The sequence below is a fragment of the Epinephelus lanceolatus genome, chromosome 18, assembly GCF_041903045.1.
Source record: "Epinephelus lanceolatus isolate andai-2023 chromosome 18, ASM4190304v1, whole genome shotgun sequence".
NCBI lineage: Eukaryota > Metazoa > Chordata > Actinopteri > Perciformes > Serranidae > Epinephelus > Epinephelus lanceolatus.
Genome location: NC_135751.1, coordinates 37,980,859 through 38,005,819, shown reverse-complemented (window position 1 = coordinate 38,005,819; position 24,961 = coordinate 37,980,859). Strand labels below are relative to the sequence as shown.

General features: G+C 43.2%; 1 protein-coding gene across 3 annotated transcripts in view; it reads right to left on the bottom strand.

Moving 5' to 3' along the window:
- Nucleotides 1–24,961, bottom strand: part of pkn1b (protein kinase N1b) — a 65,791-nt gene that overhangs the window by 7,358 nt on the left and 33,472 nt on the right. For all 3 annotated transcript variants that reach the window (XM_033645042.2, XM_033645041.2, XM_033645040.2), the window contains exons 3-21: nt 19,764–19,909; nt 19,516–19,636; nt 18,257–18,402; nt 17,936–18,149; nt 17,580–17,774; nt 17,368–17,477; nt 17,125–17,268; nt 16,600–16,675; nt 15,642–15,783; nt 14,501–14,591; nt 11,846–11,937; nt 11,353–11,425; nt 10,947–11,038; nt 10,628–10,804; nt 10,392–10,454; nt 4,123–4,199; nt 3,763–3,905; nt 1,868–1,975; nt 1,577–1,657 (exon numbers count right to left, since the gene is read on the bottom strand). In XM_033645042.2, coding sequence (XP_033500933.2) covers nt 1,577–1,657; nt 1,868–1,975; nt 3,763–3,905; nt 4,123–4,199; nt 10,392–10,454; nt 10,628–10,804; nt 10,947–11,038; nt 11,353–11,425; nt 11,846–11,937; nt 14,501–14,591; nt 15,642–15,783; nt 16,600–16,675; nt 17,125–17,268; nt 17,368–17,477; nt 17,580–17,774; nt 17,936–18,149; nt 18,257–18,402; nt 19,516–19,636; nt 19,764–19,909 — 2,291 coding nt within the window. The remainder of the gene's footprint in view (nt 1–1,576; nt 1,658–1,867; nt 1,976–3,762; nt 3,906–4,122; nt 4,200–10,391; nt 10,455–10,627; nt 10,805–10,946; nt 11,039–11,352; nt 11,426–11,845; nt 11,938–14,500; nt 14,592–15,641; nt 15,784–16,599; nt 16,676–17,124; nt 17,269–17,367; nt 17,478–17,579; nt 17,775–17,935; nt 18,150–18,256; nt 18,403–19,515; nt 19,637–19,763; nt 19,910–24,961) is intronic.

The following is a 24,961-nucleotide window of genomic DNA, read 5'->3' as shown; positions in this document are numbered from 1 at the left end:
AATCATGTAACAAGATACAGTAATAAGTAGACTTGATTAGTAGGGCTGTAGTCAACCTAAGAAAATCTTGGTCGACTAAAGTCTCACATAATCTTCAACTAATCATTTAGTCGTGGGAAAAAAAATCTGCACGTTATTTTTACTTCTGCGGTGGTGTGTCTGTGTCACTCTGCAGTTACACCTCCAAAACACTAGTCGGCAGTGGAGGATTGTGTTAAGTGCTGTACAGTTTAGTGCAAAACAAAATTTATTTATATAGTTGATTCAAAACACACATTAAACACACGTTAAACATGGCTTAATAGAGACAATTTCAAACACAAGTAAGCAAATCAGCGTCACTGTAACTCGCAGCATTCACAAACACTTGTCTTTATCTGGACACATTTCCCCACAAATACAACATGCTAACGTTATTAGCACAAGCCTATGGCATTTTACATGGTATACATTAGCCTAGCGACGAGCGGAGATTTCCTCTGCTCATATGAAGCCAGGATAAATCACACACAAGACTTAAAATGCTATTTTTGTGGAAGCTTTATTGTCTTCACAATTTATTGTTTCTTATCTGTGAAATTAAAGTAAATAAAAGCTTCGTTTCCACTGAGGGAAATGGTTTCAGCTTACAGAAATAAACAGGAGGTCTGCGTCACCGCGACGCTGAGCATGAGGATGGGTGAGTCCAGCTTTCTGTCAACAGGGGTGTTTTGAAAACACCCCCATTTTCACAGCTAACTTAGCCTGTCCCCCCGCCGCAGGAAATAATGGATTAATCCTGGAAAGCTGTTGATGTAGCATTTTTCTCCTTATGAAAGTAACACGGCGATTATTTGACTAATGAGAATTTGGTCGGACGAGAGCATAGCGACCAAATAATCGACTAGTTGACCAGGAGACTACAGCCCTATTGATTAGGTATTCAGACATGTCTCCGTTAGTCTAAGTTTCATCTCAAAATTGAAGACTTCTCATAAGTAAAAATAAAACTTTTTAAGACATGTTAAGGATCTGCAGGAACCCTATTTTTTTGGGCACAGCCCTGGGAAAACACCGGTCACTGACAACTGAAGACCTCCAGGTAAATAGGAGTCATCTATCATTAACTACACTTAACGGCGATTACCCTGACATTCACACAGAGGCACACATCTGAATTTTGGGGAGATACGCAAACACCAATTTTATGGGGTGTAACGGAAAAGTAATATAACGAGTAGTGTAAGAAATCACTGTTAGCCGGGAGTAATAAGTAATATAATAACTTTTGAAAAGAGTAACGAGTAATATATTACATCTTTAAACTGGTCATGAATAAATTAAAGTGGTGAAAATATTCTAAATACAGCATACACTTAAACTGATATTGATTTTTTGTAGGTGGCTAAAATATACGCTTTGCTGCAGCAGTACATTTGCTCAGCTTCTGTGTCGGTACTTTTGCCTGCTTCTCCAAACTGAGGACATGCAGTCCGCCATCTACTGTAGATAAAACACTGACTATGGATAAATACTGAAAATGACACCACTTCAAAAACTCCAAACTATCCCTTTAAAATTAAAACTCGACACTCACCCTGAAGAACGGTTGCTTTTTGACATCTTCGGCATCCTTCTCTCCAGAGCCCAGACGTCTTTCAGGATTCCTCCTCAACAACTAGAAACCGACAAACAACAAAGCGTTACAAATATTTCATCATTTAAACATCATCATTCATTCATTCGTTCTCTGCTGCCTGAGTGAAAGTGACTTAGCTTGAGTCTTAGTTTAAATCTGCAAAGTTTCAACATCACAAGCAAAAAAGTAAATTAAAATAAGTGAGTCAGGAGCAGGAAGTGACAGGAGAAACAGCGACTGGGGTCTGACCCGTCTCATGATGCCGATGGCTTCGGTGGAGAGGAAGCGAGGGTAGCGCACTTCATCGTTCACTATGCTGTCGAATACCTCCTCCTCATCGTCACCTGGGAACGGAGACTGAAAGAAGCCAACACACGTTAGTTTGTAAATATACAGAACTGTAAATATTCCTGTTTTCCTTTTTATTTCTTCCTTTAGCGCATCTAATAATTTGTTCTAATTTATTGTTTTTTATTCTCTTGTAAGTTAAATATTTTTAATATCTGTTTGTGTACTTTATGTGCATGTGCAGCGTGGACGGGGCTACAGCTACATTCATCACATCCAGGTAGAATTACTGTAAACAAATGAGATGAGAAGACTGTCAGTCGTCCCTCACCAGTCGTATAATTAGCACCAGTGTTTCTGTAATTAAGACAAGGTTTCCCATGAAGCCCATCATATCCAGGTCCACAGAGGATGCTGTGCACCCTTCCTCACCACATATTTTTCCACGTCTATCTTCTCCTTATCTCTCACAGAATAAATAAACATGCTCTGCAGATTTTCCATCTATCAGCTGTTCACTCCACTTTTCACTCTCAAGACTTTGTTCCTGAATCTCCAACTCAAGATCAATAGTTCACTTCCTGTTTGGAGCCAGAAAGTGAATTCTCTTTCTGCCTTGAAGGAACTGTTTGACATTTTGGGAAATACACTTATTTACTTTCTTCGAGTCTTATGAGAGGATCGATACCACTCTCATGTCCGTCCAGTAAATATAAAGCTATCACCAGCCAGCCCAGTCGCCAGAAGAAAACTTGGCTTTGTATGTTTTTGCAAACCACCGATACCTTACATTTGCATGTGATCATGTAGCACATGTGTTGAAACAGTACTGTGGTTGGGTCCATGTCATTGGTCCGACAGCCCATTGGTCCGACGGTCGGCGGTGCTGAACGGCTCCCGGCGGGCATATTTCTACCTTGATGGTGCGCCGTGACTGGCTCTGGGTCATCTGGGAAAGGCTTGAAGCGAAGCAGGCTCACAGCTTATGTGTTTGTCATTTTCTTTTTCATTTTAACCCACACCATGATCTTTTCCTGACCCTAACCAAGTGGTTTTTGTGCCTAAACCTAACTAGACCTTAACCACAGGGCGTCATGATGATTTCGGAACAGACTTCGGAACAATGGGTTTAATATGGTTGGACCAATGGGCTGTTGGACCAATGGGCAGTTCCCCTGTGGTTAATGTGTGTTTAGGGTTAGGCACAAAAGCCACTGGGTTATGGTCAGGAAAAGATCATTTTTGGGGGCACAATCCTGGCGGGAAGCGCAGTGATGTCTCAGCAAAAAAACAACCGCTTTTCGTAGCGTGAAAAGCCGCTGGAAACGCACAGACTCACTAATAAAACAACTGGTTTTGTTGTCTGTTGGTCTGGAACTGTGGTCTGCTGCTTGGCAGGTGTCCTGCCTGGGTACCACGACATCCACCATCCCCTCCACCTCAAGTCAGCTCATATACTATATCACTTTCGAAACACTGATTTAATACAGATGAAACATACAAATGTAATGTATTAGTCTGCAGAAACGTACGGTGCAAACATTTCATTTTGGCAGCCAGGTAGTTTAGCTGAGCACAAAGACTGATCACTTTCTGTATGGATTAAACAAACAAGACGTAAAACATTAAGTGGTCATTCTCTATTTCCACTCTCTATGCTAAGCTAAGTGCTTGCTGGGTGTAGTTTTATATTCATCATGCAGATGTGAGAGTGGCATCAATCTTCTCACCTAACTCATGGCAAGAAACTGAATAAGCATATTACCCAAAACGGCAAGTATTTCTTTACGTTAATCGGGGAGATGTTAAAAATCCAAGCATGCAGAGACGTCCAAGGGGTGAGTCTGTATTCTTACCTCACCGACCAACATCTCATAGATGAGCACCCCGAGCCCCCACCAGTCGACTGCTCTGGTGTATGATGTGTCTGTCAGCACCTCTGGGGCCAGAAACTCAGGAGTCCCGCAGAACGTACTGGTCCTGTCCCCATAACCCATACCTCAAGAGACATGAGATCAGAGAGAAGACAGTATGTGAGTAGAGCAGATTTCAGGGGTGAAGACAGAGAAATATTGACTGTGGAAGTGATGAGAGACTCATCAACGTTAGTACAACAAACTATGGGAAGTCAGAAAGTCATTTCCCCTAATGTATGGAACCTTTCCTCATCTGCTTTTGTAGAGGGCTGGTATGATGAATAAAGTATTGACACTCACCTTCTTTACAGAGCCCAAAGTCTGCTATCTTCACAAAACCTTCTGTGTCGAGCAGCAGGTTGTCCAACTTAAGATCCCTGACAAAGAAAAAGAAACAATTTATAACAAACACCGAGTGTTGTGAAAAAAATACTTATGCAGTACAGACTGAATATGCTAGTTATCTAACTGGTCTGTAAACGGTAAACTGTCATGGTCCGGTGCACATGACTGAACAAAGAATAAATGGTATGTATATTTATGCACGTACAGTTGAACCAAAGTTCACAAGCGCCAGTTCCACCCAGACACTTTAAGCCATGCGCCAATAGCAACATGTCCTGACAGGGGTAAATGTAGACTTAAGTTCTTGACTGTACTACTACCCAAACTCTAGAGCTTAGATCGGGCCCAAAAAGTCCAGCCCGACCCCACCCGAGCCTGTGCATGTTCTGTCCGAGCCCGTCCCGGCCTGTCCCTTTATCTGTAATTATGAGCCTGAGCCCGGTTTAAACCCGACATTTTTTTTAGGATACGAAAGTGGACATTGAAGGCTGACTCTTGTCTTTCTTTCCATGGCAAGCCTTCGTCATGTGCCTCTTAAGTGTCGAGGTCCCCGTCTTTTTGCTGTCATATACCAGCATGGTGCTGCACTCCCCCAGATGTGATAAGTAGTTGGTTCCACAGCCTAGGTCTATTATGAGGAGCCCAACCCGTCTGAGCCCGAGGATCGCGGGGAGGGAAATTACGGCCCGGGTTCGGGTTGGCCAGAGAATCTAAGTTCTACTTAGGCCTTCATCGCTTGACATCATGTACGGCAAATGATTCATTTAAATGGTGAAAGTGCAACAGAATAATTATTGAATATTGACGAAGCTTTCGAAATTATGAACATTTTCTTTTGTTTTGAAAAAAAAAAAAAAAAAAAATCCACAACTAAACTCACTGACAGCAGTTGAACAGTTTTCAAGTCTCTGCCTTTTAATATTCAGAACACTGGGCACATAAAAAACAATTCTCTACGAGTAAAGTTATTGAATATTTGGGGACACTGGGCTGTTAAAGAATGAAGTTATTGTATATTTTTGAAGATTCTCCAAAAAGCACATTTTCTAAAGTAAGTATTGCAGCAAAATTGTATAACCAACTAGAGAAGCAATTTCTGAAGAAACTACGGGTGTGAATGCTGCAAGCTGAAGCCACGCTGCAATGCTGCCTTGAATACAGTAAAGTTTGAATAATTTGAATGTTTGAACGTTTGTTGAAAAGCTGACGCCACACTGAATAGCTGCCTTTAATAAAATAAAGTTTGAATGATTTGAATGTTTGAACGTTTTACTGAGATTTATGAAATCCAATATGGCTGCCGGCTAGTGACGCCACAATATGGAAATTAGATGAATTAATTTACTCCCATCAGATTCCTCTTCCTTTATTTTGAGGACGAGACGACAAAAACAGCACAAAACAAAAGAAATCTACTGTGTCCAGTATGCTGTTTTACTGAGATTTACGAAATCCAATATGGCCGCCGCCTAGAGTTAATTTACTCCCATCACAAAATTTGGGTCATGATGAATAGATTTCTAATTTACAGTATGCCTTTATCTCTCACCGCTTTTGAAATGTTGAAATGAAAATGGAATATTTTCCTCAATAAACTCTGGCACCTAAAGGGTTAAAATGGAGATTCTGCCCCTGTCATGTCTGCATGTAAGATGTAGACACGCACACACATCATGTTTCTGTGAGTTTGTGTGGCACAGCGGTTGCCATGGTAAATAAGTAGGTGCACCTGGCAGAAGAGCAGAGAGAGACAGACAGAACACAGAGAAGAGACTTCTTTTAGTGGAGATTTAACTCCTCAAACAAGTTCATTTTAGTGCACCTAGGTGGCGCTAGAGAGCCCATTTTGGCACTTTAGGGGTTAATAATGTGTATTTGCTGTTTCAAATGAAGATTCTGCTGCTGTAATCTGTCCTTTAAAGATTGTGAGACACACACAGAGGACTGTGTGTGCGTGTCTGTGTGTGTAGCCGTTGTCATGGCGATTAATGACTTGCCTGCACCTGAGGTGCACACAGAGAGCTCATGAGAGAGCAGATCAGCAAAGGCTGTTTATAATGGGATTGAACTCCTCGAACAAGTTCTTCTGATTCCCAAACCGTTGGGAATAATGAAAATAAAGTGATGGTGAGAGAGATAAACTTCTCGTTAACGCACGTGTCATGTTTTATATTTCTAGAGTCAAAAATGTGGTCACCAGAGTGAGTTACAAATGTGTTGCACCTCAGCTGTTTCCAGAAATTTCTCCTCTCAGCTTACATGGGAGTGAATGAGAAAAAAATCGGCGCTCCCTTTGCTTTGGAGCCACTCAGCAAAAATGTGTAAGTGTGAGAGATTCCATGTCAACATATCTGTGACCAGGACAAATTTTCCTACGTTTTTTGGTATAAATTGTGTCTGTTCAGTGAAAATTGTGGCCGTATGAGCGAGTTGACGAGAAAATTTCTTGATGAGTTTACAGCTGCTCTCCACTCTAGCGATGACATCACCCACTCTAGCTCACGCAATACACACCCATTATAAAGTCTGAGAAGGGCTGAAAACTTCATGTATTTTAAACTGACTTTGTAGAAAAACTAAAAGAGATGTTGAAAATTTGAATTAGTTCCTGAAAGTCGACGGCAGCGTGAACGTTTGAGAGTTGGAATGGAGTTTCTACGTCAATGTATGAATTTGTGATGTGTGGGTGAAGATGACTGAGTTTGAAGGATTTTCTCATTGACTTCCACTATAACAAAGTTTCAGAAAACGCTGAATATTTTTGAAAGTTTGAATGGGATTGAAAAGTTGAATCATATGTAAAAAGTCAGCAAAATCATGAATATTTTCCATTTGGAATGAAGTTTCTAGCTGAAAGTATGAATCGGTAGTTACAGTTTGAAAAAAGGTGAAATTTTTAGATTTTTGAGGATTCCGTAATGCATTCCCAATGGGAAAGGGATTTGGGAAAAATGGGGAATATCTGGGAAAGTAAGAATGTTAGGAACGTGAAGAGTCGTTCCGGTCTTGTCCTAATTCAGCTGAATGTTTTCATGTTTGAATGGTTTGAATTGGTTGAAGTCTGTGGAACTTGTAGCCGTCCAACCGTTTTTGTTCCATTGGATTTAATAGGATTCACGCATTCACTCAATCAAATGTCTGTTTGTGTTTATTTTTATAAACCTTTCAAGACCTTAATTTCTTTCTCCACAAATTAAAAAACTTGAAAGAACTGTCAGGACCTGTGGGAACCCTCTCTGGAATAGCCCTGCCCACTTTTAAATTCTATATTCTGGGGGGGCGGGACCATCAGTGTTCTAAAGCCTTTATGACACTTTGGCGCAGGGAACACAAACTCTGAAACAGCCCACGAGATCACATAATTACAGTCACGTCATTAGTGTTGCGTATTGAGTCTTTTACACAGACGAACTTACACACACAGTGATATTTCCTGAGAGAAGCAGTCTTGTTGGCCATCAATACAGATAGCGATGGATAGAAAAACTAACAACAGACAGAGACCAGCTGGTGAAGCTGTCGGCCGTCGTGGACCAGTGGGTGAAGCTCCGGGCCGTCGTGGACCAGCTGGTGAAGCTGCTGGCCGTCGTGGACCAGCGGGTGAAGCGACAGGCCGCCGTAGACCAGCGGGTGAAGCTGCGGGCCGTCGTGGACCAGCGGGTGAAGCTGCGGGCCGTCGTGGACCAGTGGGAGAAGCTGCCGGCCGTCGTGGACCTCCACAACGCCCTCCCCAACGCCCTCCCCAACGCCGCCACCATCAGCACAACGATGGTGCTTGGGGAAACCTTGAGGACGAGGAACGCCATAATTTCCTCATGATCATAAAGGAGAAGACAGACCACATCAAGCGTCTCGAGGAGCAGCTCGAGACCAAAGACAAGTGGTCTAGCTCTGGCTCCAACAAACAAGCTGAGAGAGTCGGTCAGCTGGAAAAAGAGAACCACCAGCTCACATTGGCTCTCCAGCGCCAGGAGAAGGAGAGCAAGCAGCGATATGAGGAAATGGTCGCAAAGTATGAGGCCTCAAACCACGTCATCCAGAGCCAGGTACAAAGTGAGTACCAGCAGAAGGAAGCCCTGATGGAAAAGAAAATCCATCAGATGAGCGCTGACCTGCTGAAAATGCAAGAGGAGCAACACAGACTCCTTCTAACGCTGGCAGACGCACACGCAGCTGCTGTCCAGCAGAGCGAAGAAGACTGGCAGGAGAAATATGAGGCTCTGAGTAAGAAAATGGAGGAAAACACCACGAGATGTGAGACGCAGGAGAAAGAGCTGACCATCAAGGTCTCTCTGATGGAAGAGCAAATTCATCAGAGAGACCTTGACATCAGCCGTCTCACCGAGGACAACGACTGTCTCGCTAAAAAACTTGCGGAGACAGAACAAGAGCTGACTTGTAGAGCTGCTGAACTCCCCCAGAGCCAGACAGCCTGGGAGGAGAAACTCCAGGCTCTGAGTAAGAAAATGGAGGACAAGACCGACAGATGTGAGACGCAGGAGAAAGAATTCAACATCAAGGTCTCTCCGATGGAAGAGCAAATTCATCAGAGAGACCTTGAGATCAGCCGTCTCACCGAGGACAAAGACCGTCTCGCTAAAAAACTTGCAGAGACAGAACAAGAGCTGACTTGTAGAGCTGCTGAACTCCCCCAGAGCCAGACAGCCTGGGAGGAGAAACTCCAGGCTCTCAAGGACAACCTCAACAAAGAAGCTGAAGAAAAAGAGCAGAGCTGGCAGTTACAGCAGACTGAAGTTAGGGTCAAGGTTGAGGCGGAAATCAGCAAAAGAGACGCTGAGATCCTGCATCTCACAGAGGACAACGCTAGCCTCATTCAGCAGCTCTCGAAGACAGCAGAAGAGCTGAGTGGATGTATCGGCAAACTCCTCCAGAGCCAGACAGCCTGTCAGGATACGAACACCGCTCTGGAGAACATCACAAGGCACCTGGCTGAGAAACAGCTGAGCTGGGAAAGAGAGATGGCACAGCTGATGGATGAGAAGGTGGAACTGGAGGACCTCTGCTTGTATATTAACAGCAAGAGGAAACGCTTCTTGCTGTTTCCACGGAGGTCGTCTGACGACAGAGAGACCCTGCTGCAACAACTGAAAACCAAGATGCAGCAGAAGGCAGCAAAAGGAGCAAGAGGAGCTGAGAAGATGGAGGAAGAAATGGAGACTGCTGATTGTTCAGCTCAGGCTGGGCAACAGTAGCTCCCATAGCTTCTTCCATTTATGTGGGGTTTTCTCCTGGTGCTCAGGTTCGCCCGTTTGTGTTAATCACATTCAAAAAAAAAAAAAATGCTCTAGAAGAACAAACTAGAGCAGACAAGAAGGAGGAGGCAATTGTTGCTCAGCTCAGGCTGGGCAACAATTGCCTCCCAGAGATGTCTGTGTCCCAGTCATCAAGGTAATGGTACTGATAAGTGCTATATCGTAGGCAAAGGGACACAGGCAAATCCATTTGCCTACGATATAGCACTGACAGAGATGATTACATCTCCTCGGGTTTTTTCCTGGTACTCAGGTTTTTCCCACCAATGTCAATGACATTGGAAAAAAAATGCTCTAGAGGTTAGAACAAACTAGAGCAGACAAAGAGGAGGCAATTGTTGCTCAGCTCATGCTGGGCAACAATTGCCTCCCAGAGATGTCTGTGTCCCAGGTAATGGTACTCATAAGTGCTATATCGTAGGCAAAGGGACACAGGCAAATTCATTTGCCTACGATATAGCACTGGCAGAGATGATTACATCTCCTTGGGTTTTCTCCTGGTACTCAGGTTTTTCCCGCCAATGTCAATCACATTAGACTAAACCATCATTAGTCCTAATAAAATGACAACAAATTGGAATTCAATGTTTCTGTGTCTTTGAATGAAAACAAACAGCATAAATACAATGTTTGACATTATGGAAGGTAAAAGGTGTAAGAGCTGGTATCTGTTGAAGTTATGGTTTAAACACCTCTGAAACTGATGAATGAAACTAATCAATGTAATAGAAGACGTTCCAAATGGTATTTAAGTGTTGGTGGAGCGTAACACACAAGTGTTTGAAATGTTTCTGATCTTTTTTAATGAACCAAAGTTGCTGGAGGACAGAATGTTACCTCCGTCCCCAGCAGGAGGACTGTGTCTGTCTTTGACACCGACTCCCAAACTGATGTATGAACCAAGCTGTGACCTTGTGTATCATTACATGTACCTAGCATCCAAGTACTCACCGATACACAATCTTATGGTCATGAAGGAACTGCAGACCCAACACAACACAAGCTGAGTAGAACCTGTCGGACAAACAACAAGCAGAAAGAGCTCAACATTTTCTCTACCATATACTGACACTTCATATATCAATGGGTGCACAGACGTAGACACACAGAGCATGGAGCTGTCCAAAAAGACACACTCATCCTGTTTCTTCTCTTTAACACACACACAAACACACAGCAGAACTCACACAGCACGTGGCTCAGAAAAGACGTCGGCATGTATGTGCATCATGAGGTCTCCTCCTGCCGTGTACTCCATGACAAAACACACATGTTCTGGCGTCTGGAAACATGCAAACAGGTTGACCAAGAAGGGGTGGTGGGAGCCGTTGACGGTCTCAAAGATCCGCTTCTCACACATCAGACTGGAGACAGACAGAGGGGAGATGGAGGGGCGTATGAGACAGTAATTACTGTGCGAGGTGTAATCATGAGGTGAATGAGCTTCGTCGTGTAGCTGACACTTCTGTTAAGGTCACCGGGTGCTGTGTTGTCAAACACAATTACCTTTCCACCTCATCCCTCGCTACAATGTCTCCCTTCTTCAGGGCTTTGATGGCGTACAGGCTGCCGGTCCTTTTGTACTCTGACAGCAACACCTGGAGAGATTTGGGTTTTAGTTATTTTTAACAAATCTCATGAAAACTAACAAGTTCGACTTTGACTACCAGAGTTGCAGGTGATACCATCAGCCAGCTTGAGATGAGCTCAGGCCAACCAGTTCACACCGCTGCAACTTTTCTCTGCAACGGTTTTGTCTTGTTGCAAAGAACTGGTCTGAATCACAGCTGTTATGTTACATTACGTGGGAGGTTATCCCCGGAAGATTACTGTAATAATTCATTAATTCATTACAAACAACAAAATCCCAAGAGTTTTGTTCTTCCTATGAGGCATAATAAAGATTGAGTACCTTCCCAAAGTGGCCCCTTCCGAGCACTGCCATCAGTTTGAAGTCCTGAAGGCAAAGGGGGCCTCTGCTGGGTCTGAGAGAGAGATTAAAGGCAGATTATAGGAACTGTGTGCAGCAAAACATAACATGATGTGATATTTAAAAGTGTCAGCAACACTGAAAAACAACCACAGCAGCCATGTTGCTATGAAAAAAGGCTCAAACTGTCCAGTATGTGACTCTTTAAGTGTTTATTCTATGTTTGGGTATTCAGCACAGCCAAGTATTTCTCATTTGGAGCGGCATATGCTGTAATCCACATTAATGATGACTTGGCTTTATTACCACGTGTTTAAGAAAAAAAAAAAAAAAGAGGTTACAGCACCGGACCATATTGTGGGTGTGGGTGTGTTTCTGATGTCAAACTGTGTTGGCCATAATGCAAAAAGACATGCTCAGGTGTGGCTTCTATGTGTGTGTGTGCGACAGAGAGAGGTCCCCTTTGTGTTCGCACCTGCGTAAAGAGTTCTGGGAGAGGGATCTGGTTGGCTGCTCGTGAGCAGGGACATCCGGCGTGGACGGGGGCTCGATGACTGGCGTCTGTTCCTGTGAAACACCACAGAGACGAAGGAGAAGAAGAAAGCAGGGGATAAACGTGAGAATCAGTAAAAAGTGTGTATGTAGAGGGACAATGACAGAAGGGGAGTGACAGAAAACGAGGGAGGAATTAGGACAAAATGATTTGCTAACATCTGTAATGACCTTCAGTCACAGCACAAACAGACAGTTAGTCACTGAAGCACATCATGACCGGTTGCCAGATCCCCTGCTGGCTGACAGCCTCACTCCTCCCCTCTTCCTGTCCACTCCACTCCTTCCTCGCTACTAATTAGTTCTCTAAAAAACATCAGAGTAATTAATCCCATAATACTTCAACCCCGTTGAACACACCATCTGCCACAGGCCCTCCGCTCCTCTGACTCTCTGTCTAATTCTGTGTGTCTGCCACTCTGGACTCCAAAATTCAAATCTGTTTTATTGTCGTCACCAGAACTGAGCACTGCGTTACCAAACCATGTTTCATAAGGTCCACAAATAATGTGTAAAAATGCAGAATGTAGAAAAGAAGTCTAAAATAAAGTATAAGAATATATGTGATAAGATGGCATTTATTGTCTTTCTTTAAGTTATCATAGTATTATTATGTAAAAATAAACTAAAATGTTTTAAGGTTATGTGTGAAGTTCTTGAAGGCCCATTATTAGTTATTGTTTGTTTTGTACAGAAATAATAAATGTAAGGTTTCCACAGCTAAAAATTTGAAACAACCACCGGATATTTTGGAATCTGATTCAAAGTTTCAAAATATTTGGTTTGATTTGAACAATCTGTCTCTGTATTTAAAGTGTAACTTCAGTATGTTTCAACCTGAACCCTGTTTTCACATGTTTTTGTGTCGACGTGTATAATTAACAGCAGTTTTTAAAAACTGGTCCAGTATTGAGTGGGATCTGTATGTGGCCTAAAATGTGTTTGAAAGTAAAGAAATCATTTGAAAGGAATATTCAACTGCCAGAAATGTTGAGTCTGGATTCAAGACTAACTTGAAGAAAAATAGTAATTAACCCTTTGCTAAGTCCCGCCCCTGGATGCAGACTGGCCAATCATAACATAGCATCCGGCCGGCTCAGACCAGGGTCCGACAACAACACAGCTGTGCTCCATTGACTCTAATGCAATCGTTTCAGATTTCCTTCATTTTCAGGCTGGTGTTGTGGATTTGGAGCTAAATGTTGTGCCTGGGGCACGTCGTGTATTAATGATACTCGTTACCTGGAGAGGTTGGAAAAAGATATACGTTTCTTCCCTGTTCCAAAACCAAAATCAAACCCTGAAAAGTGTAGGGTTAGCTAGCTAGCTACTGAAGATATAGCCTACTGAATGTATACACATGCTGCTTTTGCTTTTTAATGATTATAACAGTGAAACAAAGACCGACCCTGCTGTACAGGAACCAGCGAAGGGCAGCAGGGACACTTTGCTTATATTCAACCAGCTGTGTGTCATCACAGTGTGCGCAGAGGCAGAGTACGGTGTGAAGCCAAACACTGTTCATGTGCACACACTGTGATGCCACACAGCTGGTTCAATATGAGCAAAGTTTCCCTTTATATTCATCGTCTTGTGTGGCGATCAGCAGTGATGTGGTGGTTCACTTTTACACTGTGATCTGTAGCCTATAGTTCGGCTTTAGCTTCTAACTATCTTTGTCTTTTTAACCTGTTGTTGCTGGTGAGTCAGTTTGACATCCTGGATATATCCTTCAAACACAGACTGTAGACCCCTCTGTCTGCTTCTCTCTGACATCACTCTTTAATTTTTCCAAAAGTATGGTAATATTTCTTCAGGGAGTGCAGTTGGTTACAGTGTGGGCTCCATGCTTACTGCGACAGCTTGTCGGACCACCACAAAGAGGCAGGGCTTAGCAAAAGGTCAATTTTAGCAAGGAACTGAAAATGCACACTTTGAAAGTTTAAAGAATGTTCAAAATTATTTAACAGACAAACATAGTGCAGTGCAGTGTAAAATGTTTTCTGTGTTTCGTTAACAAGGTTAGGAGCAATAAGTTACAGCTAATTCTTGACAACTTTTAGGTCGGCAGATTAAAAAATCTTGTAAGTTGCACTGTTTTCCACTGAACTAAATGCCGGGAGCAACTTTGTCAAGATTTCTCTGTCCCCTCCTCTTTCTCTCTCTACTTAGTCTTCATGTTTCTCTTCATGTCACCTCTCCAGTCCTCTCCCCCACATTATCGCCCTCTACAGTTTGTGTTCTTCACACTGGGAAACTCACGCGGATTTGGCATCTACCAAATTAAAGCTCCCCTCCATCCAATTATGTCTCATTAAAGCTGTCTCCCTAAGTTTTCGGTTCCCCATTCCTCTCATTATTCATCCTCCCGCTGCCATGCCTGTCTTAGATTTCACTGCAGCACACAGCGCAGCGGCCTGTGACTGGAGCACTGTTTCTGAGCCAAAGGCTGCAGGTAGGAAGTGAGCAAAATAGTAACATGATAGTGTAAAGATGCCCATCTTTCCCCTCATCTGAAAATCCCCTGTCTGCCTCTCTTCCTCATTGGCTTTCATCCCTCTCTCCCCCTCTCACTCACCAAGGGAGCCGGTGCGTCCACCACGTCTCTCCTGGTTTCAGCTTTGGGAGGTGAGTCGCTGCCCAGATTCAGCTTCTCCACCGAGATTTCTCTGCACACGCATAAAAAAACAGATCAGGTTTTCTGTTGCAACAGCATAAAAAAGCCCTTTGCTGAAACTGTAATTCCATGCTGTGGACAAAGATGATTAATATGCAGTAAAATTAATTAATTCTTCACAAACAAGAAGCTCAAATGCATGAATACTTTACCCAGGAGGTCTCAAGGCTTTAAAAGCAAGAGGCAGTTTAATTAGACTGTAGATATTCAATTGTTTCATGGCTCAAGATTCATTTATTGTAATTATAAAACACAGGATTGCAGAATGAAACATTGTTCAGTCCCTTTATGCTACACAAGAAAAAAACAAACAAAACAAAAGACAAACTACTTTCTAAAAAGTGTGGAGAATGAGGTGGAGAAACTGGTGAATCAACTTTTCCCCAAAATGGGTTGCTACTTCATTGGTTCACGCTTTAGGTTTGTAGGCTTCATTACTGAGCTTCACTGATCAATGATGAATGATAAGAGTATGCTGCTGTGGTTCATTTCTGCACTCAAATGAAACGTCCTTGTCAACTTACAGGTAACTTTGGTATTTTTCAACCCAGATTTTATTTTTCAGAGTTTTTATGTCTAACTGATTAAGTGGAGTTAGATGTGAAAATATACTGGCTCTATGTATGTTAAAATTACTGTTTATTTGAATGTCTGGTGGGTTTGTTGACGGTAACTTTGGGGCTGTTTCTGGTTAAACAACAAGGATGATACTCTTTAACAGAAAGGTCTACCTCTGTCGGGATCTGCTCCATAAGTTGTCAGACACTTATAAAAACAATAAGTGTACGTGGCAAAAACAAACACTTTTAGTGGACTACACTGCAGCCTGGCATTGCTGCTGTTCTTCAAAAGTTGTTCCCATCACTTAGACACAAAACGTACGAAAACAGGGTCCAGTTTGGGAAATACAGAAGTTCCCCTTTCATGCCTCATTTCTCAACAGACAAATGTCACTGAATGTTTAATCTAAAATACTTGCATGTCCTTCAAATCTACAAAGTAATCGAGAGAATGCAGAGTAGCAGGTGTACTGGTCACGTACCCTGAGTTGTGTGAGAGTGTGTTGCTCGTGAAGCTGGGTGTGTATGCAGGTGTGTTGCTTCCGCTGGGGATGGCGTTCCTCAGCAGGCGGACCCAGGTAGCAATGTCCACATTCATCTGACGAGCACGCAGGAAGGCTTTACCTGAAACACAAAGAGTGGGATATAACTCAAAACATGAAAGGTAAAACTACGTCTCACTACTGTAAGAAGATAAAGATCTGTTAATGCTAACGTCAGCGTCTGATGGAGTGTGGTCTCCTGTAGCTTTAATCATGTAAAACAGCTGAGCTGGTGCATTACCTGGGTTTGCATTTCCTGTAAAGGTTTATAATCCCAGTTCCAGAAAATACTACAAGCCATTAACGCGTTATCTGCAGCAGTGTCTCTCTACCTCTTTGGTGTCTTAGTCCTTTAAACAAGGCAGGCATCACATCTATTATCATAACTTTTTCCCTTATTATTTATGGTAGAAACAGTTGATGTAACGGCTCATGTATCATCACAGTACAGGGGTCACACGTCATGTGGAACCACAGTTCACACGCCTGAGTTTTGCTGCATGTATTTTTAATTCTGAGTTGAGTGAGACCTGCAGGACTCCTGAATGACACTCAGGGCTCTGGAAACAATTTCACCAGTGTAAATTCAAAATATAGATTTTGAATTTACACATTTTATTCTTTAAAGCAATGGTTCCCAACTGGTGCAGCAGCGGCATCCAGATTTCTACTTAGTCATTGGTTCAAGCTCCACACAGGTTACTATACTGAGTGTCATACTTGCATTTGGCCATGTTGTCAAGCTGTAGCTGTCCGTTAGTCACTCACTCTAAAGCACTTCAAAATAAAAGCTCTGTGCCAGAAATTCACTGGACTTGGACTTGAATGGACTTGTGAGCCACTTTTGGTGGCGAACCACTGCTTTAAAGGGATCCTCTGTGTGTGCACTTGAACGTACCATGCTGTTTAGAGAAGACTTTCTTCTGCCTCTGGAGTCTTCGGCCTCTCTCTATCACTGGGTTGAAGAAAGTCACCTGAAACAAAAACAACATGTTAACAAACAAATCTACAGTGAGTGTATGTCTGAGGTCAAAAGCAGATTTCCTGTCTCCTTGTAGTACCTGTGCATGCAAATACAGGCTGTAAGGAGCTGCAAAGGCTAATAGTTATCACATTTTACCTGTCACATATCGATACAGATGATCGATGTTGGTTTACACATAGAAAAAGCTGCATTTTCAAATATATCCATGTACATGTGCACAAGGCCTCAGTGCAGACAAAGAGCGGTTGCATACGACATGATAGTCAGCCACTCGCTTCCTGTTTGGACACCGTGGAGACATTGCCACAGTGAGTGCCGTCATGACACAGACCCAACTAACTGATGAATTTCGTTGCCAGCTATTTTTAATAATCGATTCAAATGGATTTAATTGTTGCAGCCCTGCTGTGTTTACTGTTTGTTGTGTGTGTCCTGTACCTCTGCCAGCAGCAGCCCCTGTGGCTCCAGCTCCAGTTGGACTCTGTGTCTTTGGTTGTCCAGGAACTCTTCCAGCTTCAGGTACTTCAGAGCGCACAGGGAGCGGAAATCTCTCCAGTACACCGCAATCTCCATCTCCCTGGACTAATCACACAGAAAACATACCAGGGATGTAACATGAAGGATTGTTCGCTGGTCAGGATAAATCCCACTGCAAAGGACTGCGTGTGTGCTGTGTCTTACTCTCTCCAGCTCCACAGTGAAGGTCTGGTCCCAGGCCTGCTCTCCAACTGTTCTCCATCCTGTCTGACCCACCACTGTGTTCTCCAGCTTCAGCACTGCGCTCACCTCCGCTGTACAACACACATAGGAACTGTTAAACATCATGCGTACAGCAGATAAATCAACATTATAAACTGTGAAGATCTGTTGAAGATAAGAACTGAAACACTTACAGGAGGGGTCCTCGTTCTTGCTGGGGATTTTAAGGCTCATGCTGCTGGTGCTGCGGCTGTAGAGGCCGCTCAGTTTGAATGAGGAGCGTCCATCTGCCTGAGAGTAAGAAGGAAGAACCACCGGGGTCCCTCTACTCCGCCCTGGGACGACCTCCAGCAGCCCCACACAGCCCAGAAGATGCACCTGAAGAGTACCTAGAAAGATAAAACGTCCCTTTAATAAAAATCACTTTGATTAATAAAATTTTTGCGAAAGAGCGACCTCTGCAGGTAAGAACATGCGCAACACAGCGTCTTCCTTTTGTAAAGTAACAGTGAACTAAAAATGAAAAATACAGGATAGTTTGTGTGTCTACCTGTGAGTGGCGATGGTTTACTCAGGGTGCTGTACTGGTTATGAACATAAGGGGTGCTGTGGCGGGAGCTGAAAGCCGAGGAGGAGGCCAGCACTAACTCCTCCTTGATGAGGCAGGCCTTGGGATGATCCTCGGGGAGCTCCTGCAGCCTCTGCTCCAGAGAACACCTGAGCAGGTCCAGGCGCTGCGACGACTCGCTCAGACCACACTGAGCCTGCAGACATCATTCCGTGTTTACAAGCACTGATCAGAGCATCACTGATTTAACACTAACAACAAACGGAACTCAGTATGATTTAATAACAACTCTGGCTCTCTGACCTCAGCCATGGCCTTCTTGTCTTGGACCTTTCCTGCACCCAGCAGTCGCAGCATGTTCTTGGCTCCCTCGGCCATGGCGTGCTCCACTCGGTAGTGATGCCACAGCTCCTCCACGCGCAGCTCCACTCCACACATGTCCGGCTTAGCTGGGACACAAAGTCAGGTTTAGTCAACATTATGTGAACAACAGGGTGTACAGCAGCATGCACAGATGATGTACGTTAACAATGGGCACGACAAGAGAATTAGCTTTAAGTTAGGTTTGATAATGGTGCACACGTGCCGACGCCTGCTGCCGAACAATGATTTTAGAAGGGCTTGAGAAAATGGCATCTTGATGCTAAAACAGAGCACCAAAATTGAATGTTTGGATTTTAAAACATTATAAATACTACTGGGAAGCTACAGAATGATAAGAAACATGATAAATAAATAAATAAATAAATAAATAAATAAAGGACTGGCCCTTTATAACAGCTGCCTGCTGTGGCTGAAAACAACCCTACTGAGACCTGTGAGAAGAAACCAAACAGTAAAGTTGTGGGCCTGAACACTGAATCAATGAGCTGAAGAAATGCTGTAAAGCCTCGTAAAATTGAGGGGAACTGCAGAGTCGGGTGATAATCCTCTGTGAGGTCTGTCACTACCAGCAACAACTTTCACATACGAGTAGTCATGTAATCCTTTCTTAATATAAGTATACTAGTCATAGCAGCTTTACAGCACGGGGCTGAAGAGAGCATGTGAAGAAAAATAAAGGAGAACGGAGAGACTCCCGTTAGAGGCTCGCTGCCCTTTCCAGGACCACTGTTGCTCTTTCTGCTGCTTTGTTCCCCTTCCCTGCTTATTCTCTCTTTCATCTCGGACTCCTTCCTTCCCTCCATTTCACTCTGTCGTCATCTCTGACTCAGTTATTTCAGTCTCCCTCCCTTCCTGGCTCCCTGCATCTGTCCTGCCTCGTCTCTAACCTCTGTTAAATGAGGCATGGCTTTTAGTTGTTGGGCAACATCAAGGGGATGCAGGAACATCAATAAGGCTCTAACCTGGGAGAGCGAGAGGGCTGTAATGGACTATGTGTGTGTGAGTGTGTGCGTTTGACTGGAAGACCGTGCACTGCGAAGTTCTAAAGCAACGAATTGATCCATTACCACCCGCATCATAAAATATGCAGTGTTTATAAGCTGAAAGAGTGACAGGTGGGATGAAAGAGCAATTGAAAGATGAGAGCGAGGATGAAAAACAAAAAGCATGATAGGTACATTGGCTGTCCTCAGATTGCTCCGTGGCCTGCATGGCCTTTCGGATCTGCATGCGGATGATGTCGATCTTCGTCTTGCTGTCCTGCAGCATCTGCTGAGCCGTCTGGAGAAGCTTCTTGTCCTGTGGAGGGACAGAAAACACAGGAGGAGATCATGGAGAGAGTAAAGGAGCTCAGACTGAATGTGACAGAATCGGCAGTGGAAGTTGAAGTGAACACATGGAGTAAGGGCAAGTAAGAGCCACATACCTTGGTACCTCCATTGACATAGATTGGAATCATATTCTCTGCTCCCTGTTTGACCTTCAGTTCAATGTTTAGCTGCCGCTCCAAAGCTGCAATGCGGTGCTGGTTGGCCGACGTCCGATTGAGCGACCCGGGAGACTTTGGGGTATCTGAGCAAGAAGAGCGGTTGGATGGTAAGAGGTCAGGTTACTGTTGGAGCAGCAGCTTTTTTAAATTGTTTTTTATTTCTCAGGTGGTTATTCAGGCCACATCCTCACTAATACATTTTTCATTTTAAAAGAAAAGATCTCTGTAGAGAAAGCATTTTAGCAGCATTTCATAAATAATCCCAATCCATGCGAACACACTGAAAACGCATATCACATGACCATTACGTACACTAGGCATGCATGTACCGGTGTAAACAGAAGGTAGATTGTCTGCTCTGCAGTTGGTTGCTTAGATACAGAATATACAACAGAGATGCTGAAAAGTGAGACCAGAGATTTCTTGGCTTGGACCAACAACGAGGTGGAACTGTTAGTGAAAGTAACACATGAGTATAAGGCAGTCAAGGCGGCGAAAACAGATTGGGAGTTGTTGCAAAGCAAATACAGCGACACAGTAGAGCAGCACAGGGAGACTTCCTCCATGGCAATGGGAAATGGGTGACGTTACCCACACAAGAAGGATAAAATTAGGTTTGCTTCACAAAAAGAGAGGAAAACTTAAATGTTCCATGTCCAAGCAGTTTAAAATTATAAAAGGCCTTTATTTCAACAGGCTAGAAACATTAAAAATACACCAATGTGCATCAGCTAGGTCTCACCAAAAGAAGCCTGAGGGACAGAGTGGCTAGAAATTTGTAGGTCATTCATACTGGAAACTTGAATTATCCAGTGGACAAACACTATATGAAAGCCCAACATGGAAGTGATACAACTGTAAAGCCTCGTTTCCATCAAACACTTTCGGTACAGTACCTCTGGAACCAACAGTAACCCCTCAGACATGGTACCTAGACCCTAGTGTTTCCACCACAAACAGTCCTCTTAAATGTGGGCGGGGTTGTTGTCACTCACTGCTTATTGTCCACAGAACGAGGCTGCACGCCCACATTTTCAGAAGAAAACAGAACAGGCTGCAGTGAGAGTCTCTCTCCATGGGATATTTAAAAATAGCAGCTTTGTGCATTTAGTCCTTCTCAGGCAAGCTCAGGGGTTTAGTGTTGCTGGAGCCCACAGGAACGACGCTCCGTGACTTTTTTTTTCAGGGTGAGGATTAGAATATATGCAGTTCACATAATCCGGTTAAAATTAATTTATATAAATGCTTGAAGATCCACTCATTACTAAAAGTGTGTGTCATATAAAAACTAAAGTGATGGTCAAAGTTGTCACAGTGAAATTTAAGGTGTGTTGATGGATTCACGTCATCAACTCATGCACTGAGTAACATTACTATAAGTAATGTTTTGACCTGACACATCGTGAATAACAAGACCCAATCAGGAAGTGAATGCAGGGGTCTGCGTCATTGTTTCCAAAAGTCTCCATTTCTGCCTGTCCAGACAAAGAGGCAACCCTGGAGTTTTCAGCTAAACCGGTGTCAGCAGCATTGTCAAAGCTCTCTGTTTTAAGGGTACGCCAGAGCGGTGTAGATGCTAGGCGCAAACTTAAGTTATGCATTTTAAAGCAAAAGTGTATTAGTGTGGATGTAGCCTCAGCTGCAAATAAATAGTAGCTAATAGGTACAGCACGGCTGTACAGTGTGACATATGTCGCACGTGCGATGGAAAAAAAAGTTTGTGCGCTGAATTTATTTGCCTAGTAGCACGCGTGCGACACTGCTTGCGAGCCGCTTGTGTGTGTGTGTGTGTGTGTGTGGTCTGTTTTTTTTCTCGTTTTTTGTGCATCGTCTGGCGGCCAGGTGAGTTGGTTGATTAGTGTAACGAACGGAGGGAAAGCTCTGGTCATCGAGTGTCTTTGTCTCTGTGGGGGAGGCGGGGCTATGGGCCACACAAACAGTGCGATCTTCATGAGGGGGAGACGAGGCGGAGAAAAACAAAACAGTTGAGCGTAAGAGAAAGACATGGAACTTGTTCCTAAACCAAACACCACGGCCCCTGTGTGGGAGTATTTTGGATTTAAACCAAAAGACAGAGGGGAGCCCAGTTATTTGGACGAGCCGGTGTGCCGGGTTTGTTCTAAAACCATCTCAACAAAAAGAGCGAATACGACCAACTTAACTGCACACCTGAGAGTGAGAGACTGACAGTCTATTTTTTTTGTATTTATAAGGTCTTTATTTATTTATTTCGATATTTTTACGCGTTATTTAAGATATTTAAATTTTCTTTTTTGCATTCCTAAAAATTATTGTTAATAAATGTTTATTTCTCTTTAAAAGCATGTACTTGCATCAATATGCCTTTATTATCATTATATAAGTTTAAAAAATGGTCTAAAAACAGCAAAATTACAACAATAATAAAAATGGTCTTAAAAGAACAATATTACGCAATATTATCGCTTATCGCAATCATTTCTGACGCAATTAATCGCCTAGCAAAATTTTTTATCGTGACAGGTGCTACAAACTTTCTGGCCTGTGCTACAAAATTATCACCCTCTGTAGCACCAGTGCTATGGGTTAAAAAAGTTAATGTACAGCCCTGGGTACAATTTTGAAAATCAATTTTTAAGTAATAAGTGATGGACGTTTCCAGGCATATTTTAGGAAAAATCTGGGGCAGTTTGACAACCTGCTGTCTATCATCAGGCCGTATAGCTCTGTGTATCCAGCAACCACCGCCACCTCCATTATTTACCAACTGTAAACTTGTCATCGTGACCACCACAGAAGACCCGCCTCTCAAATTAAATGATTGGACAATGGGGAAAAAAAGATGACTAAGTGATGGCTTGGGGCGTTTTTCCACTTTGAATTGAGGTTTTTTCAACTCGAGGAGTTCAGAGCACTCTGGCAAAAATGCCAGGTGCTACAAGCACAGACACTTAGAGTGCAGAAACACCAGGCGCATCGCAATGCAAAAACAGTGAGCAAACAACTTCGTTCTCATTAAAAAAATGACAAAAAGGTGCCTCCAGGTGCTAAAACGCTTTCTGTGTGATCAGGGTTGCGCATTTTAAAACCAAAGTGTATTAGTGTGGATGTATTCTCAGCTGCAAAAAAATAGTAGCTAATAGGTACAGTTCTGAAAATCAAAATTTGTTGGTGCCTTGAGAAGCATAATACCAAATATGAAAGACAAACAAGTAGTAATGTGGATGATGTGACTGAGATTTGTAGCTATGCTAGCAGCCTGGCTCCATGGACTAGCTCCATTACTGTCATAAAATATTGCCAGAACCTTAACCCAGAAGCAGGGTAGAGGTTTCCAATCTTTAGGGAAGGGAAAGGAGACCAGAGACGCAGAACCTCCAGCAACACTTGTAGTATATAAATCAACGTTTTTCCAAGACCAGCTCCTTTCGACTACAAGCTGAAAGTTGCAAAGTTGTTCTGTATACAAGTGTTGCTGGAGTAAAGACTTGTAGAAAGCTTTTTGCAAAACATCTACAGTACAGGCCAAAAGTTTGGACACACCTTCTCATTCAATGCGTTTTCTTTATTTTCATGACTATTTACATTGTAGATTCTCACTGAAGGCATCAAAACTATGAATGAACACATATGGAGTTATGTACTTAACAAAAAAAGGTGAAATAACTGAAAACATGTTTTATATTCTAGTTTCTTCAAAATAGCCACCCTTTGCTCTGATTACTGCTTTGCACACTCTTGGCATTCTCTCCATGAGCTTCAAGAGGTAGTCACCTGAAATGGTTTTCCAACAGTCTTGAAGGAGTTCCCAGAGGTGTTTAGCACTTGTTGGCCCCCTTGCCTTCACTCTGCGGTCCAGCTCACCCCAAACCATCTCGATTGGGTTCAGGTCCGGTGACTGTGGAGGCCAGGTCATCTGCCGCAGCACTCCATCACTCTCCTTCTTGGTCAAATAGCCCTTACACAGCCTGGAGGTGTGTTTGGGGTCATTGTCCTGTTGAAAAATAAATGATCGTCCAACTAAACGCAAACCGGATGGGATGGCATGTCGCTGCAGGATGCTGTGGTAGCCATGCTGGTTCAGTGTGCCTTCAATTTTGAATAAATCCCCAACAGTGTCACCAGCAAAACACCCCCACACCATCACACCTCCTCCTCCATACTTCACAGTGGGAACCAGGCATGTGGAATCCATCCGTTCACCTTTTCTGCGTCTCACAAAGACACGGCGGTTGGAACCAAAGATCTCAAATTTGGACTCATCAGACCAAAGCACAGATTTCCACTGGTCTAATGTCCATTCCTTGTGTTTCTTGGCCCAAACAAATCTCTTCTGCTTGTTGCCTCTCCTTAGCAGTGGTTTCCTAGCAGCTATTTGACCATGAAGGCCTGATTGGCGCAGTCTCCTCTTAACAGTTGTTCTAGAGATGGGTCTGCTGCTAGAACTCTGTGTGGCATTCATCTGGTCTCTGATCTGAGCTGCTGTTAACTTGCGATTTCTGAGGCTGGTGACTCAGATGAACTTATCCTCAGAAGCAGAGGTGACTCTTGGTCTTCCTTTCCTGGGTCGGTCCTCATGTGTGCCAGTTTCGTTGTAGCGCTTGATGGTTTTTGCGACTCCACTTGGGGACACATTTAAAGTTTTTGCAATTTTCCAGACTGACTGACCTTCATTTCTTAAAGTAATGATGGCCACTCGTTTTTCTTTAGTTAGCTGATTGGTTCTTGCCATAATATGAATTTTAACAGTTGTCCAATAGGGCTGTCGGCTGTGTATTAACCTGACTTCTGCACAACACAACTGATGGTCCCAACCCCATTGATAAAGCAAGAAATTCCACTAATTAACCCTGATAAGGCACACCTGTGAAGTGGAAACCATTTCAGGTGACTACCTCTTGAAGCTCATGGAGAGAATGCCAAGAGTGTGCAAAGCAGTAATCAGAGCAAAGGGTGGCTATTTTGAAGAAACTAGAATATAAAACATGTTTTCAGTTATTTCACCTTTTTTTGTTAAGTACATAACTCCACATGTGTTCATTCATAGTTCTGATGCCTTCAGTGAGAATCTACAATGTAAATAGTCATGAAAATAAAGAAAACGCATTGAATGAGAAGGTGTGTCCAAACTTTTGGCCTGTACTGTATGTTCCCCA